This window comes from Rana temporaria, chromosome 2, assembly GCF_905171775.1.
Source record: "Rana temporaria chromosome 2, aRanTem1.1, whole genome shotgun sequence".
NCBI classification, from domain to species: Eukaryota; Metazoa; Chordata; class Amphibia; order Anura; family Ranidae; genus Rana; species Rana temporaria.
The window spans coordinates 132,698,189-132,716,913 of NC_053490.1; the positions used below are offsets into that span (position 1 = coordinate 132,698,189).

Below are 18,725 nucleotides of genomic sequence, written 5' to 3' on the forward strand. Positions count from 1 at the left end.
GGATACTGACAAACCAGAAAGAGTGGTCAGCCAGGTATAACCCCACCCACTCCCAGCAAGCTTCATTTTTTTTTTCTAGTATAGGGTAGACTCTACTGAAAAGGGTTTATCCATTTTATCCTAGACATTTTCTTGTTTTCAAGATTTTTTTGTAGAAGTAGTAGTAAACCGCAGGTGGTTAAAAAAAAAAAAAATCCCTGCAAGGCAATGTCATAATGTGCTAGTATGCATCGCATGCAGTGCCAAAAACTAAAATGTATTTTATTGGAATTTTATGTGATAGACCAACACAAAGTGGCACATTGTGAAGTGAAAGGAAAAAAATTATAAATGGTTTTCAACATTTTTTACAAATAAATATGTGAAAAGTGTGGCATGCATTTGTATTTGGCCTCCATTACTCTGATACATAGGTTGAAAAAAGACAAAAGTCCATCCAGTTCAACCATAAAAAAAACAATACCCCCAACTAAATTCTAGTGGAACCAATTGCCTTAAGAAGTCAGCCAAGTAGTAAATAGAGTCCACCTGTATGTAATTTAATCTCAGTATTAAAGTACAATGCAACCTTGGATTATGAGCATAATCCGTTCCAGGAGAATGCCCGTAATCCAAAGTACTCGCATATCAAAGCGAGTTTCCCCATTGAAGTCAATGGAAACTAAAATTATTTGTTTTGCATTGACTTTAATGGCATGCAATACCACATGCGGCCAGAGGCAGGGGGCCCCCAGAGAGCCTCAAACAGTCGGAAGGGCCTGAGGACACCTCGGAAAGGTATTTCCGGGTCTTTCTGAGCATTTCTGAGCGGCACTGATCGGTTACGACCGGCTCCGGTGCCCCCCCCCCCCCACTTCAGGCCAAACGCGATACTGCACACTGCTTTGGCCTGAATCCTGCTCGTTTTGCGAGACAACACTCGCAAACCAAGTGAGGATTTTTCAAAATACAGTGCTCGTATTGTGAAACGCTTGTTATCCCCGTTACTCGCAATCCGAGGTTCCGCTGTATTATTACAGCTATTCTGCGAAGCCCTCAGAGGTTTGTTAAAGAACCTTAGTGAACAAACAGCATCATGAAGGCCAAGGAACACACCAGATGGATCAGGGGTAAAGTTGTGGAGAAGTTTAAAGCAGGGTTAGGTTATAAAAAAAAAATTGAACCTATCACAGAGCACCGTTCAATCTATCATCCAATAATGGAAAGAGTATGGTCCAACTGCAGACCTACCAAGACATGGCCATCCACCTAAACTGACAGGCTGGGCAAGGAGAGCATTCATCAGAGAATCAGCCAAGAGGCCCATGGTAACTCTGGAGGAGATGCAGAGATCCACAGCTCAGGTGAGAGAATCTGTACACAGGACAACTATTAGTTGTGCACTCCACAAATCTGTCTGCAAAGTGTAAATCCACCCTAACACTAAATTCCCTGCATCTACAGATATCTACGATTGAACACTAACCTATCTAGCCCTGTGAAGAAGAAATCAGTATACAAACTTTTTTTTTAAGCCGATCAGATCTCCAGCGGTGGAAGCTCTGCAGAGGACACAGCCGACAACAGCTGTGAAATGAATAGGGAGTGACGTCACTCATAGACTTACTATGGGGCTTCCATTGCCGGATGTGTCCTCTGCACCCGCCTCCACATCAAAGCTGCGGCTAACAGTGTAATTTTGTGTCAAATCGGCTTAAAAAAATATGTATGTGTATATATACTGATTTCTTCTTTACAGGGCTAGATAGGTTAGCGTTGGATCATTGATGTCTGTAGATGCAGGGAATTTAGTGTTGGGGTGGACTTCTACTTTAATGGAAGAGTGTCAAAAAGAAAGCCATAAGAAGTCCCATTTGCAGTTTGTGAGAAGCCATGTGGGGAACAGATGAGATCAAAATTACATTTTTTTGGCCTAAAAGCAAAATTGCTATGTGTGGCGGAAAACTAAAACTGCACATCAACCTGAAAACGCCATCCCCACCGTAAAACATGGTGGTGGCGACATCATGTTGGGATACTGCCGCAATTCTGACGGTAAATCGCAGCTGAAAATAGCGGCACTTTACTGCCACCACACCTCCAGTCCCAGTGTGAAAGGGCTTTAGTGGGAAGGGTTATAACTGGCTCCCCCCCCCCCCAGTGTCCAAATTCCAAATGAGATTTAGATGTAGGTACAGTTTTTTTTTTCCTGAATAACTAAATCCTGTGTCCCTTAGAGCAGATTCAAGCTTTCCAGGTCAACATGAACTATTTTTAATCCTTGGGCTCCTTTCACACAAAGCAGCTCTGCTGTCAGCAGTGATTTGTGACCAGATCCTCTGCTGAATTGGAGCTGAATGGGACAAATGTTGGTGTTTTGTCATCTGTGCCCATTCAGTGCGTGTCTGCATTTGCACAGTAATGGGGCATATCCGTGATGGCTCTATGGACAGTCAGATGTAAACGGACTTGTGTCCGTTTACACCAGGCTATCTCCAGTCCATCATGTTTAGGTTGTAAAAAAGCATGCAGGAGGACCGGAATGGAATACCCCCTAAATCCATTTTATTTTCTCATTTTTTTTTTTTTAGATTTCTTCAGTTGCTTCCTGGTTTTTGGCCTAGGCCAAAATAATGTCATACATCACAAGTCGTCTTGGGCATTTTTTCTTTCATCTAGACAAAGGGCTTTCTGAGTTCCTCCTTAACACTGCTGCTTGCATTGCCAGATAGATTTTAGGAAGTATGGTAAATGCTACATGAATCACCTGTCCTTACTCTATGGCCTTGGCTAGAAATGCTAGGGGGTTGCAAAGTGAATTCTGAACAAAATAAAGCATGGAGACATGGATGGGTTAATTTGACTTGAATATTAAAAATGAATTAAATAGTGTTTTCAGTTTGTGGTATTGAGATACAGTTTAGTTCTGCTTTAATAATCTGCAAGAGGCAAGTACGAAAAAATCATATTTTTATCATGAAGTGCTATTATTTGAAAATGAACTTCCATGCAACAACAGAGCTGCTTAGCAACCCACACCAACTTTTTTCTCCATTTGATAAATAACAGTGAAGCTTACACAGCGTGGGTAAGCTCTGCACCAGGCAGACTAGCCATATGGACGCCATGAACTGTGTATGTACTTTGTTGCTATTTAAATGTAACTAGGTTTCACCTTGTAATATTTACTTGTTAAAGGAGGAATACCAGTGAGTTCAGTCATGCATTGTCTGATAATATTTAGAGTTTCAAATAATACCATACTTTTTCTTTCTCTATGTAAACGTAGATTATTATATTGTGGTTATTAGGTGATGTTCACATAACAGTATTTTTTTTGTTTTTGTTTCCATAGATTCTTGCAGCATCTGACCATCATCTGCCTTTCACTAACAGTCCCTAGGGAGTCCCACACAGTCCTCCAACCTTTGGAGTGCTCCTTGTAAGTTTTTTTCAAGGAAATGGCCGGAAGAGGAGCAGCAAGGCCGAATGGTCAGTCACAGGGCAGTAAAATCTGCCAGTTCAAGTTGGTGTTGCTGGGTGAATCTGCAGTGGGCAAATCCAGTCTGGTGTTGCGTTTTGTCAAGGGACAGTTTCATGAATTTCAGGAGAGCACAATCGGAGGTAGGTTGTCCAAAGGGAGAGTGTTTTCTGGAAATGTAAGCTGTATGTCTTTGTCCTTACATGGCAAACTTTGTATGTATTCCAAGATATTCAGACAAAGTCAACTAAAAGAAATGTGTTTAAAGCGGAGGTTCACCCATAGAGAACACATTTTCCCCTTAGATGGATGCTTGTTTTGTCTAGGGAAATCGGCTAGTTGTTTTAAAATATGAGTCGTACTTACCGTTTACGAGATGCATCTTCTCCGCCGCTTCCGGGTATGGGCTGCGGGACTGGGCGTTCCTTCTTGATTGACAGTCTTCCGAGAGGCTTCCGACGGTCGCATCCATCGTGTCGCGATTTTCCGAAAGAAGCCGAACGTCGGTGCACAGGCGCAGTATAGAGCCGCACCGACGTTCGGCTTCTTTCGGCTACGAGTGACGCGATGGATGCGACCGTCGGAAGACTGTCAATCAAGAAGGAACGCCCGCTCCCGAAGACCCATACCCGGAAGCGACGGAGAAGATGCATCTCGTAAACGTGTGGGGTTTTAGACACACAGTAATCACACCTCCTTGATTAGTGACCACAGAGAGAAAGCTCCCATGACTTTTTTCATCAGGAAACAGACAACCAGGAAGTGTTCAGAACAGAGAAGGATTAGAGCAAAAATGAACAATGAGGACATGAAACCAGGACTGCAGTAAGGTAAAGGAAGCTATTTAGCTAAAAAAAAAATCCTTTAGTGACCCTTTAAGCTCTAAGTCTGAGAACTGAGCAATCACATGACCGACAATCACTCAGTTCTCAGTCTGCTCCTAGCAGAGAGCAATGACTTGATCACCGCTCTCCTCTCTACTCCTCTAGCACTCACTAAAGCGCCGGTCTGGTGAGGGGGTCGGTGCAGTTGGTTGTGGTTTTCAGCCACACGCTGAGATCTAGAGTGGAGGGTGGGCAATATCCACTTTCAGCCAACTCTGGGTCATAGGAGTGCATTAACAAGTGTTCTCCAATAGCCGACAAGAGACGTATGGCCAAAAAAAGTTTTGGATCTAAAGGCAGAAGGTTTTTATTTGCCTTAAAGTGGAACTTTAGTCAGAAAATTAAGTCTTGCAGTTTTGCAGGTATAGCTATGTAAAACATTAAAAATAAGTGCCTATACTGTGTAAAATCCAGTAATACGCTATCTAATTCTGCTCTGCACATGCTCAGTTGCTCTCCATGTTTAGGCTTTTGTAGGCACTGCTGAGTTAGTAGAGGTCGATCTGCTGACAGCCTTAAAGCAAAATTAAACCTGCGAGAAAGCTGCTTCTGTTTGGTCTTCAACTTCCATGGTGCTTCACATGTGATCAGCTATGACACCAGTCATTTGATGGTTTGACAGTTTGGTTGAGGGCACAGGCAAATGTGACAGTTAGCAATCATGGCATTCCAAGAATGTAACTGTTTTTTGAAACTGTTAAATGAATGGGTTTTGTTCTGCTGTTCGGGGGCTTTAGGCTTCAGCAAAATGGCAGCCTCCAGTAAGAAGAAACAGGAGCAATGCTGGAAGCAATTTACAGCTCACATTGATAGCAGGAATTATTCATGTGCAATGTATGTTCCTTTCTAAAGAACATCATTTTTTTATCAAGTTATGGGTAAAGTTCTGCTTTAATGCATTCTCTATGCATTAAGGTAAAAACCTTCTCTGTGCAGTAGCCTCCCTAGAACTTAGCAGAGCCCCTTCTAGATCCAGCGATGTGCATGAGACCATCAGCTATCCGGGGACTCTTCCTTCTTATTGGCTGAGACAGCAGCAGGCGCCATTGGCTCCCGCCATTCAAAGTCAGTGAGCCAATAAGGAGAGAGAGGGTGCAGCTGAGACAAAACTTTGTGTCTCAATGGACACACACAGAGCAGCGGATTGGGAGCGAGCCTTCTCCGGTGCCCCCAGAGCAAACAGCTTGCTCTGGGGGCACTTGGCAGGAGGGAGGGGATAGGAGTGCTGGTGGGGGACCCGAGAAGGGGAGGATGGGTGCTGCTCTGTGCAAAATCACTGCACAGAGCAGATAAGTGTGAACTTGTTTTAATACAAAAATACATAGCCCTTCATATCACCTAAAATAGACGTTCAGCCTAAAACTAAAACCTCTAAATCTACTTGTAGCCAAAATCTAAAACCAACCGATCTAGCCCTGTAAAGCCAAACTCGCTATACATACCGTTTCTGAAGACGGTCCTGTCCCACGCTGAGCTGTCAGCTGCTGCTTCGATGTGTAGGTGTACGCAGAAGAGACGGCCAACAACGGAAGCCCCATAGTAATTCTATGGGTTGCGTCACTTCACAGGCATTTCCCAGCTGTTGTCAGCTGTCTCCTGCACACAGCTTCTACCTCTGGAGACCAGAGCGGCTTCAGTAAGGGTATGCATAGCGATTTTTGCTTTACAGAGCTAGATAGATAAGTCGTAGATTTAGAGAGTTTCGTTTTAGGCTGAACTTCCACTTTAAGTTTATACTGCCTGTATACATGCTTCATAAAAACCATTAGTTCTCTATGAAGTATAATAATATAATAGTATAAAATATAATTGTGATTCTTTTACATATTTATTTTCTTTTCTTTTTCTCTTTTAGCTGCATTTCTCACACAGTCGGTTTGCCTGGATGACACAACAGTAAAATTTGAGATCTGGGACACAGCGGGACAAGAGCGATATCACAGTCTGGCTCCTATGTACTATAGGGGCGCACAAGCTGCCATTGTGGTCTATGACATCACCAACCAGGTAATTTTTTTTTATTTTGAAAGGAGCAATTGCTTTTTATGTATTCTGTAAAATGATTTATAGACTCCAAACAAAATTAAATATATCCGGGGGAATGTGTAAATATGTGGCGGAAATATAAATTGGAACTTGTATAATGAGTTAATAAATACAGATGAAACTTTGTAAAACCATTTTCACTAATATATTGTTAGTATTTTGAAATTATTTGAAAATGTATTTAAAGGGTTAGTTTATTACCTTTCCAAAATAACTTATGCATTTCAGCTTCTCTAGTATATTAAAGAGACACTAAAACACTTTGAAATTAAACACTTTTTCATGTAAGGTGTTAACTGAGGCAGTACATTTATGAACAGCTCTTCAGGATCTTAGCAAGATAGGCTGAGCAGTTTCCTCATCCTCGCTGTCCTCTTCCTCCTCCTCTTCAATTAGTAGGGATAAGCTACAGCGTGTTTGCACAGTCCACATGTAGAGCCCGCCAGGAAGTCTGCATGGCGCTGCGCTAATTACAGGCAGGGAGACATATTACCGATGCTCGGCTGCAGAGATCGGGAAATGTCTCCTTGCCTGTGGTTAGCGCAGCGCCATGCAGACTTCTTGGCGAGCTCTGCACGTGGACTGTGTGAACACGCCGGAGCTCATCCCTAGCCATTAAGTTTGCATCTGTGCCCTCTGGAAAACCTTCCTCCATATTCCCCTGTGCAGGGAGTTCCCCCTCAGGCCCCCCCCCCCTTTCCTCCGACAGTTTAGCAATATTCAGGGACCCTGCCAGTTTCTGGGCGTAATATCAAATGTCTTTAGGGAGGGGGTCACCGCTGGCATTCTTAGGGGATTTTGGGAGGTTTACTCGGTCTCTTTAGTTTTCTCCGTGCTGAGGCCCTGCGGCGCCGCCATTTTGGAGCTCTGAGCGCTGTCCCTCTTCCTTGCTCTTTGCCTCTAAAAACCATCATGGATTCCGTCAGCACAGGTACCAGGGGTTCCCCTCAGGTTCCGGAGACGGTCTATGGCCATGAAACAGTGTGATATTGCCGGAAACCGGATCAGATCAGGGTAACAAGCGGGAGCTCTGTAAAGGAAGCTGCTGCTTACATGCAGGTCCAGGCCCCCCCCCGAAACACTTATTCTTAAAAAATAATTCACACGTTTCCAGTCCACTACTTAATGACCCTGTATCCTATTTTTGATTCATTTGTTTCTTACTGTGTTTTTACTGTTCTTTTGTACTGTCCTCTGTGAGCTCCTGGACCTCTGCGCCCCCCCCCCCAGTTCTTTTTGTTACCCACAAATAATGTGCACTGCTTGTTTGTATGTGCACTGTTCATTGCATACTACAAGTCCCATAGTCCATATTCCCTAGCCTGTCTCAGGAGTGAGGAAGAGAGTGTGACTATGTTGCTACAGACAGTGGGACCATGGGGGATGTAGCCATCCTCTCAGGAAATCGGATTACAACAGCAAGATTAAAAATGAATTTGTAGGATACCTGGAGCAATAAAATGTACTTTATTGGGAGCTAAGAATGTAAACCTGGGGAAAAAAAAAGTTTAGTGTCTTTTTGATAAGTGTCTTTGAAAAGATGCCTAAATTGTGAGGCATACCCGTAGGCTGTGTTCACATCCACCTGTCCACAAAACTTCAGGAGTGGGTGAACCTCCCCCATTCCTCATAATTTGCAGGACTAGAGGGGCAATAAATGCTTGGCTCCATAAGTGCAGGAACATTCTAACTTGATCAAAACCTGCAGCTGACCTGAGCATTTTAGGACAGAGGTAGAGAGAGTGCCCCTGTGCATGTGCAGGTTTTCCAGAAGGTCACTCATTCATGTACTAATGGGGCCATGCATCATTCGGCCTGCAGAGGTTGTCCACTCAAGAAGATTTGCAGACTGGCTGGGGAAAGCTGCACATGGCCTTTAGCATTTATTTATTTTTTTTACCTGAGGACTGCTTTTTTTTCTAGACAAGTTGTAATGCATAGGTCATTTTTTTTTTTTTTTTTTTTTTTTTTTGGAAAAGTGATGTAAATCTGAACTAACAGTTTAAAGTGTGTGTGTGTAGAGCCCAATTTTTTTATTTTAGGTTTGGATCGAATGTGGAAGGGTTGGAACACCTGTCAGGGATTTATTACTGTGTGTGTACCCGCTGGGGAGATTCATCCTCACGATTGGTCCCATTGACCATTGTCTTTAGTACAGAAAGTGATGGGAAATTGCAAATGTTTTACTTGTCACTAGAAATCAAGGTGAGAAAAAAATCTTCTAATATGTACATGTTTCAATGACATCTATCTTAGGGCTAAAAATGGGCTCAGGCGTGTTCGCAGCTCCACATGCCTGCGGACGCCAGGAAGCTTACATTGCGCAGTTCTAATCACAGGCAGTGAGACATTTCCCGGTCCGTGGCTGTGCAGTGTAAGCTTCCTGGTGGGCTCGGGCATGTGGAGCTGCGAACACGCCTGAGCCAATCCTTACTAAGGGCACACCTTAGACATTTGCACTTTGGTAATGTGCTAAATGCCATTGTGATTAGCACCCCAACACATCTCCAAAACACACATGCAATGCATCGAGTTCTTGTGTTTTGCATTACCTGGAAAGAAATGCTGACATAACCAATTTTTTATGCATTGAAGAGCATTGCAGCCCACTACTTTGAATGCAGCACACCACAATGCACACGAAAATGTACGTGCTGTAGCCCAGGCCCTAATGCCGCATACACACGATCGGACATTCCGACAACAAAACCGTGGATTTTTTTCTGATGAATTGTTCACTCAAACTTGTCTTGCATACACACGGTCACACAAATGTTGTCGGAAATTCAAAAACACGGTGACGTACAAAACTATGACGAGCCGAGAAAAATGAAGTGAAATGATTCCAAGCATGCGTAGGTTTTTTGTGCGTTGGAATTTCATACATACGATCGGAATTTCGAAATTATTGTCGGAAAAATTGAGAACCGGCTCTCAATCATTTGTTGTCGGAAATTCCGACAGCAAATGTCCGATGGAGCATACACACGATCGGAGTATCCGACCAAAAGCTCACCTCAAACATTTGTTGTCGGAAATTCCAACCGTGTGTACGCGGCATAAGAATGAATATCCCATTGCTTTGGGGGAAATCTATTGCTTTCTACAATTCTCAGAGTCAGAATGTGAAGTGAAATCTCCCCAACAGGACACCTGGAGGAGTTGATCCCTACTTTATCTAAAACTAAAAAAAAGTTTGGGATATTTATTAGTCTTCTATGCATACATAAATTTATTTTGGATAGGCATGGGACTGAGAACTTTTTTAATGTTCTTTAAGAATAGTAATGGGCGTGTATCACATAGTTAGTTTGTTTTTCAATATTTATTTCAAGCCTAAATGCTAGCCGTATACCAAATATTTCCTACGGGTGTGAAATGACATACTAGTCTATTGTCTTGATTGTGTCCACTGCTTTTATGTGTTATGAACAGGAATAAAGAATAACACTTCTAAAAAGATCGTCGGGCAGATGTAAAATCTTGCATGTTGCTGTATATTTGTAACCAGTAGATGGAGCTGTAGTCCCTTTTTGTCTTCCAGAGATGACTAATCATACTGTTCTTTCTACCCATAATTATCCAGGAAGGCTTTGCCATGTGCAAATGTTTATTTGTTAAACAAAGCTTATATTGGTAGAAAAGATTAAACTTTTTTTAAAATTCTTTATTTAGAATTTTTGATACAAGAATAAGTGATAAACATAACAGTACAGTGTACGAGGTTTACAAAGATAAGACATTAACCATAAAAAGTTGTCATTCATATCGCTTAGAAAAAGATTTCCACATTTGTAAAGTCTGGTAGAGTGGAGAGGATAGCACCATCATCATCTTTATATTGAAGAGTACAGATTAAGATTCAAGAAAATAAATGGGGAGGAATGCATGCTGGTGGGGGTGAGGAGGTAGAAAGGGGCTGTGGAGGAGGAGTTGTCAGGGTGCGTTCTCCCATCCCACTGTGTAAGGGTAATGAGGCTTGTCAATTTTTTAGCTAGTTTTATAAGTAAGAAAGCTTCAAATTCCTGCCGTGATGTTATTTCAGGAACTCCCTCACCGGACACTGACATCTTCAGCCAGTCTTTTTTCAGGTCCTGATCTTCAGACGTTTTGTACATTGTGAACAAGCCAGTAAGAACACCTTTTTTGTAAAAGGGACATGCAGTGGGGAAACTAATTATTTGATCCCCTGCAGATTTTGAAAATGTTGTCCACTTACAATGAAAATTGAGTACTGCACTAATACGGCTACAATCAACCCACCTACAAAGAAATGAAGGGTCTATTGTTGTTATCATAGGTGTGCTTTAAGTGATAGAGACAAAATATCAACCAAGAATCCAAAAATAACACATGATACAAATGTTATAAATTGAGTTGCAGTTCAGTGAGTAAAACAAGTATTTGATCCCCTACCAACCAACAATAATTCTGGCTCCCATAGACTGGCTCATTATGTGTATAAAAGACACCTGTCCACAGAATCATTCTTCCATTCAAACCCACCACCATGGGCAAGAACAAAGAGCTGCCAAAGGACATTAAAGCGGGGGTTCACCCAAAAAAAAAATTCTAACATTACATTGAGCCGAGTTGTGAGAATGACATTATGCTGTTTTTTTTAATTTCCTTGCCGTACATATCGTTTTATCTATATTTTCACCGCGGCTTCCGGGTATGTAATCTGTGGGACTGGGCGTTCCTAATTGATTGACATGCTTCCCACCGGCGCATACAGCGCGTCACGAGTTGCCGAAAGATAGATAAAACGATATGTACAGCAAGGAAATAAAAAAAAACAGCATAATGTCATTCTCACAACTCGGCTCAATGTAATGTTCGAATTTTTTTTAAAGACAAGATTGTAGATCTTCACAAGGCTGGAATGGGCTTTTAAGACCATCAGCAAATAAGCTTATCTTATCTTATCTGGACAGAATAATAGGCAAAATTCCGGTACATCTCTACCTGTAAGTCTCATTTTGCCATCTGTGTACTTTTGGGGAGATTTCCATTCACTTCCTGTCCCATAACCAAAACAGGAAGTGAGAGGAAATCCTTGCAAATTAAGGTACTCTCTTGGGCCCCCACATCACCAGAACTAGTATCCCTATTGGTAGAATTTCCCTTTATTACTTTTTCGGGGGCAATTCAAAATGTGTTTTTTTTTTAGTTTTTATATACGCTAATCACATGTTGATTATTTCTCAAAATTGTTTCACAGATATACAATATGACTCTGATAATATTTATAGGTGTTAGGTTTGCATTTTGCAACACTTTGTAAATATGTATCATATGATCAGTGCTGAGTCACATATCACCCTTATCAAACCTAGTGTAGCATCAGCAACCTTGGGGCACCAGAGAGGAAAAGTACTTGCAGAAAATATTTAGGGCTGTTACTGATCAAAAATTTTCTGTTCGATTAATCGTTTTTTTTTTAATCGATTAATCGACTAATTTCGATTAATTATAAACGCACATACAGATCCAACTACTTTTAGCTGATCTCCTTGCAGGCTGATTCCCAGTGCAGCTACCAACCATTGGAAAAATGGATAGCAGGATACAAAAAACACACAAAGGCAGCGCTCGATGGGAATAGCATTAAAACTTTTATAGTCTTCAAGTAGGTAACCAAATAAATATTGCACTGGGGATAAAATCGATGTAGCTACATAAACTGTAAAAATGGTGCGAGTAATACCAAACGGTACCAAAAACAGTCATAAAAACATGTAGCTAAGTATGATACTGGTATAAAAATGTGTACAACGATACCACTGCTGAATCCAGATGAGGAGAGGTTAACATCAGTCCGTCGGCATGTAGATGTCCCATGAAGGGAACTATCACAACTCCCAGTGGATGGTTGTAGAATCCCAGGTTGATAGAGGGATGTGATAGAGGGAAGTGTAACAGCCCTTGCGTGTGGCAGATAGTAAGGTCCCACCGGCATGCAGATATGAAGGCACAGCAAAGGAGCCCTCAGATGGACACGGCAAGCCACGCCGGTGTCCGTGACGTTACGGGATCTCCGACGGAACTCCCTGAAGGCCCAGAAGCCAGCGGAGAGGTGAGTACCAATCAAAAGAATTTAAAATCGATCAAAAAGATTTTGATCGACCAAAAAAATTTAAGATTAATCGATTAATTAAAAGTTAATTTGCACAGCCCTAAAAATATTATTTTCCTGAAGCTTAGAGCAAACTTTATAAGGGTCTGTAGGGACCTAAAACATAACTGTTAATATGGACTATTTACCTATACTTCTGAGGCTTTATATATTATACCATTTTGCAGTTTCAGTAATGGTTCTTTTAACCACTTAAGCCCCTGACCAATATGCAGCTAAATGCCCAGAGGTGTTTTTACAATTTGGCACTGCGCTGCTTTAACTGGTAATTGCGCGGTCATGCAATCTTGTACCAAAACGGAATTTGCGTCCTTTTCTTCCCACAAATAGAGCTTTCTTTTGGTGGTATTTGATCACCTCTGCGGTTTTTATTTTATGTGCTATAAACAAAAATAGAGCGACAATTTTGAAAAAAATGCAATATGTTTTACTTTTTTTTTTATAATAAATATCCCCTAAAAATATATAAAAAAAACTTTTTTTATCCTCAGTTTAGGCCGATACGTATTCTTCTACATATTTTTGGTAAAAAAAATCGCAATAAGCGTTTATCGGTTGGTTTGCGCAAAATTTTTAGCGTTTACAAAATAGGGGATAGTTTTATTGCATTTTTATAAATTTTTATTTTTTTACTACTAATGGCGGCGATCAGCGATTTTTTTTTTTTCGTGACTGCGACATTATGGCGGACACTTCGGACAATTTTGACACATTTTTGGGACCATTGTCATTTTCACAGCAAAAAATGCATTTAAATTGCATTGTTTATTGTAAAAATGACAGTTGCTGTTTGGGAGTTAACCACAGGGGGCGCTGAAGGAGTTATGTTTCACCTAGTGTGTGTTTACAACTGTAGGGGGGTGTGGCTGTAGGTCTGACGTCATCGATTGTGTCTCCCTATAAAAGGGATGACGGAGCCACAGTGAAGCCGTGTTTACATACGGCTCTCCTCGTTCTTCAGCGATCGCGAGGGGGTGGCTAGAAACGAATAGCCGCCCTCTCATCCCGGATCGCTCCCACACGATTAACGGACCCCCGACCCACGTCTAGGCAGGGACGTACAGGCACGTCCTTCTGCCTGTCCGTGCCATTCTGCCGACGTATATTTACATGCGGCGGTCGTTAAGTGGTTAAAGAAGACCTCTGTGCAAACGTTATTCTATCATATATTAACAATACAAAACCAGTGTTTCTCAAACAATGCGAATGTCCAATCAAAGTCCATACAATGAAAAAAAAACAAGAAAAAATAGTCCCAATATGCAACCAAGATAATTGATACTTTCCCTTTTGATTTTGATTTTTGATTTTTTTATTCTATATATTTTTTTTTTTTTTAAGGCAAGAAAGCAATACAGGAAACAGAAAAGGAACAGGCAAAATCCAATAAAACAACATATATGGATCTTACATTACATCTCTCTCTTCAACTATATTTGCAATTCATAGTTTACCTCCGAGGAAAATTATAATATACTGTATAACCAACAATTTTAAATCCATTCCCCCTAGTATAGATATCATAACCAAATTACTATTCCTGCTACAGCTTAATTTCATTCTTCCCCAGTTATTTAATCTCCACCCTAATTATCCATATATTCCTTGATTAGACTAATTCCCTCTTTGTCTCTGTCACCCTTCCTTCCCCGTTTTTCCTCTCTCGTTCCCTACCCCCTTATCCCCTCCTCCCCTCCTCCAGACCCTCATCTCCACTTCCTCTCTTCCTCTGTCCGTGTAAAACCACGGATCAGGAGAGAAAAAAAATTAAATAAAAATTTAAATGAAATCCCCCCCTCCCCTCCGCTGTCCCTCCCGGTGCGCGATATCCATACATCCTTCCTATTTTCCTTTTCTTCCCTCCACCTCTAGTTGTTCTTGCTCCCCTAGTAACTTTTTACCTTCCTCTGATTGTACAAATAATTCCCAGGGTGCTCATATCATTTTAATTTGGTCTTTCTTATCTATCGTCCTCGGCAAGAGTTTCTTCACTATTCCTATTTTCCTAACTTTTTTAAGCCACATAGATATTGGAGGTGCTTCAGAGTCTTTCCATTTTATTGCAATGCAGCTTTTTGCCGCATTTATCAGATGACATATCATCGACCTCGTATATCTTTCCAAAGAAATTTGTGTATGATGTAATAGAACGTGGGGTCATCTGGAATCTGGTGTTCCGTAAGTGATTGGGTAATTCTCCGGACTGTTTGCCAAATTGTCTTATTGTTGGACATCCCCAGAATTTGTGTATCATCGTCCCTTTCTCCCCACACCCTCTCCAACATCTATCTGACATTTCTGAAAAAAAATGTATTTAGACGAGCTGGCGTGTAATACCAACATGTTAATATTTTATAATTTAATTCTTGTATTTTCGTACACCTTGAGGATTTTAACGCTAGATCTATGATATTTTGGCATTGTATTGGGGAAAAAGTTTGGCCTAAATCTCTCTCCTATTTGGCCAGACACGACATTTTAAAGTCTTCCGGTGGTGCAGTCAATAATGTATACATTTTGGAGACCATGTGGGCAAGTGGCTCCTCTCCCCCACAATACTCCTCAAACTTTGTAAGTGTCCGTTTGTAATTTTCTGCATCACCCAAAGTTTCCAGAAAATGTTGTATCTGCCACGCTTGCCATATCGGTATTTCACATCGCCCTCCCCTTTTGTGATAATTCACCTATTGTTAACCACCCCCTTTCTCCTAGAAAGTGGGAGGCTTGAAATCTACCCTTTTCTCTTAATTTCTTAAATATTTGAGATTCCATGCCAGGCTGAAATTCTAGGTTTCCTATTATTGGGTAGAGAGGGGAGTTTTCAGTCGAAAATTTCGAGTTATGACCGACTTTATTTCCAGTCCATAAAGTTGGACCTATCGTAGGGTGAGTTTTAACTATATGGAGTAATGCTGGATAACACCATATTACCTTATTTAGGGGTACGGGGCATATTTGTTGCTCTATAGTTATCCACAATTTATAATCCCCATGTCTACTCCAATCAGCTATCCTTCCCAGCTGGGCTGCCTGATAATACTTTAACATATCCAGTGCTGATATTCCTCCAGCCTTTTTGGGTAGGAACAATAGTTTCCTACCAATTCTAGGCCGTTTACTCCCCCATATAAATTTCAAAAATATAGCCCGGACTTGATTGAAGTATGACATGGGGATCTGAATTGGTAGAGCTTGAAAAAGATAGAGAAATTCTGGCACTACACTCATTTTTAAAATATTAGATCTCCCGAACCAGTATGCATCCCTCTACTCCATCCATCTAGCAATGTTCTGACTGTACCCAGTAATGGTTTGAAGTTTAACTCGAAGGTATCCTTTAAATCTGGTGGCATTTGTATTCCCAAATAATTCAGTGCCCTAGACGTCCATTAAAATTTAGATACTTTCCCTTTGAATCCTCTCCAGATAGAAGAACCTTTGTGTAAGCAGGCCAAAATTAAGCTTTCATGTTGAGCTGGAAATGTGTCTTGTCTTCATCTCATCCACTTCTCCTCTTCTTAATATCATCACCTCATTACCTTGACATACATATAAACAGCAACAACAGAATAGAATATATAGTGTAGTGTGTTCCAAAACAACAATGCCACCAAACAAACTGACTTGTGCTCACATTCCAGTGAATAAGTGCCACTAACTCTGTGTTCTTTTCATTCACACTACCTCCCCTTTTGGCCATCTACTCTTACCAAATAATAATTAAATCTTGCACGTATCTTATGATTATCTTTTCAAATATCACTCCAATAATGTCCTCATGTACCGATGAACAAACCCAGGAAATACAATCACTAAATAATGTGATACCTCTTTGAACCGCATTCCAAAATATAAAAATTGTGCTCACATTTATCATGTACCAAAAAAAGCTTTAATTTTTTAAGTGGTACCATCCTCCTCTGTGATTACCATCTACCACATGCGTGTCAATCCAGTGAAAAGTATGAATCTCACCAAACTCCACAGCCCACAGATAGGAGGGGCTATATATGCACAGTAAAATTGAACCCACTTTCCATCTTCCATTCTCCATCCAGTATCCTCCTACTATAGCTATGTAAAAAGATTTAAGAAGGGCGACAGTGCAGTATTTTATCATTTAAAACCTTTACATTAAAATAAGTCAAATGTAAGCATTTAGAGGGGAAAACCGTGTACAAAATCTCTTCCAAAATGGCTGCCTCAGCACTTCAAATTCCGGCGTGCGTCTGATGTAACCGACTGACGCGTTTTGTTGTGTTTGACTTAAAGGAGAAGATAAAGTTTAGTACGTGGTTTTATACTTCTGGTGAGAAAAGGGCATTAATTTTCTTGGTTGCTTACTGGGACTATTTTTTTGTACAAGGGTTGCACTGATACCGATACTAGTATCGGTACTAATACCAAGCGTCCTCAAGCTCAGCAGGGGGGCCGGCAGCCTCACAGGCGATGGCAGTGGGGGCAGTTACAAGCACCGATCTCCCTGTATAGCTTTTCTGACAGCCACTTCCTCTCTCCCTCCCGCAGCTGTCGGGTGCATTTTTGAAAGCTATACAGGTATATCAGGGCTTTTAACTGCCCCCACAGCTGCACCAATCACCCCCCACTGTCCCCTGTGTCGTCATTGCTCTCTCCGGGTCCTCGAATCCTCCTCCCTCTTTCCAGTGTCTCTCTTCCTCTCAGCGATGTCCTCCTCCCTCTCTCCGGGTAACCCAGCTCCCCGTGTTCTCCTCCGTGCTCCCTCCCCTCGTCCCAGATCTGTCAGGATGGAGAGCGAAGGAAGGAGCCAGTAAATCTGTAATTTACTGACTCCTTCCTTTTCCGAAACTGTGTTTACTCTGCTTCAGTTTATGAATGGAGAGGAGCCTCTGTCTCCTGTCCAATCGTTTTCAGTGCAGCTCAGGCTGCAGAGAAAGGGACTGGGGAATCTGTGTCCTCAGTCCCTTCCTTTCCCTGTCTCTAAGAGGAGATTTTGGGGGTCTGTTTAAAACTCTGATATCTGACCAAAGGCCAAAAAAAAGGGGTAATTTTATAAAAAAAGGAATTGTAATAAATAGTTAAAGGTTAAATTGTAAAAATAATAATAATAATAATAAAAAAACACTGACACCATTCACTCCTCCTCCTCCTCCACCCCCCCCCCCAAAAAAGAAAAACATTGTAAAAAATAACATAACAAACAAATATAAATTGTAAAGTATAATAATAATAAAAATTGTAAAAAATACAATTTTATAAAAAAAATTATAAAATAAAAAAACTACGGACACAGTGCACGCCTCATCAGTGCTACATGTTACTTAAAAAAGTGGTATAGGTGCAACCCTAGTATGGACTTTGATTGGACATTCAAATAGTTTAGGTAGCACTAGTTTTGTATTCGCTTATTTTTGACTTTCGGGGGGGAGCGGCAGTGTGTTATTGGCCAGGGGGGGAGGGCCAAGTATCATGTATATTCATATAAAGTAGCCTTGTTATAATCTGATAAACTTACTTTGATCCTCGTTTATAATACATTTCCATTGTTTCATGCACTGCAGCCAGGTTGTCATATTTCATATGTCATATGGAAGAAACTGTCGCTAGAAAAAGTAATCGGAATCAATGGCAGCCCATATATTCCTGCTATATGACAGCTTTAATGAATGCAGTGCCTCTTTGGACTTTATTTGTGGGAAAGTGAGTCATTATCACCATGAACTGTTGAAGGTTGTCAGTGTTTATCATTTGAATGTTTATGACTTTTTTCTTTTATTGTGGTTAATGTAAGGACATGGTAAAAATTCACAACTGTCATAACCTTTTTTCCCAGCACTCTGTTAGCTGTATTTTTCACCTTTTTGATTTGTTGTGTTGTCATAGGAGACGTTTGCCAGAGCAAAGACATGGGTTAAAGAGCTGCAGAGACAAGCCAGCCCAAACATTGTGATTGCGCTCTCGGGCAACAAGGCAGACCTTACTAATAAGCGCATGGTTGAATATGAAGTGAGTATTCTTCCTATTAAAATCTATTTTGCAGTGTTTTTGGTAAATTTTTAGCAGGCAACATTCTAAGTAGAAGAGTATGTCCGCTACTATCAGTCAGTCGCAATGTTGTAATTGAAGAAAAATGCCTTAGCAACCTTGGCCAGTATTCTATTCATTGCAGTAGGATGTTTATAATATTCCCTTCAGAGGAGACTTGCAAAATTATTTT

The 18,725-nt window shown here is 41.1% G+C and overlaps 1 protein-coding gene across 2 annotated transcripts in view; it reads left to right on the forward strand.

Moving 5' to 3' along the window:
• RAB5B (RAB5B, member RAS oncogene family) overlaps nt 1-18,725 on the forward strand; it is an 85,031-nt gene that overhangs the window by 22,709 nt on the left and 43,597 nt on the right. For both annotated transcript variants that reach the window (XM_040341078.1, XM_040341079.1), the window contains exons 2-4: nt 3,335-3,603; nt 6,200-6,351; nt 18,392-18,514. In XM_040341078.1, coding sequence (XP_040197012.1) covers nt 3,441-3,603; nt 6,200-6,351; nt 18,392-18,514 — 438 coding nt within the window. In that variant the 5' untranslated portion in view covers nt 3,335-3,440. The remainder of the gene's footprint in view (nt 1-3,334; nt 3,604-6,199; nt 6,352-18,391; nt 18,515-18,725) is intronic.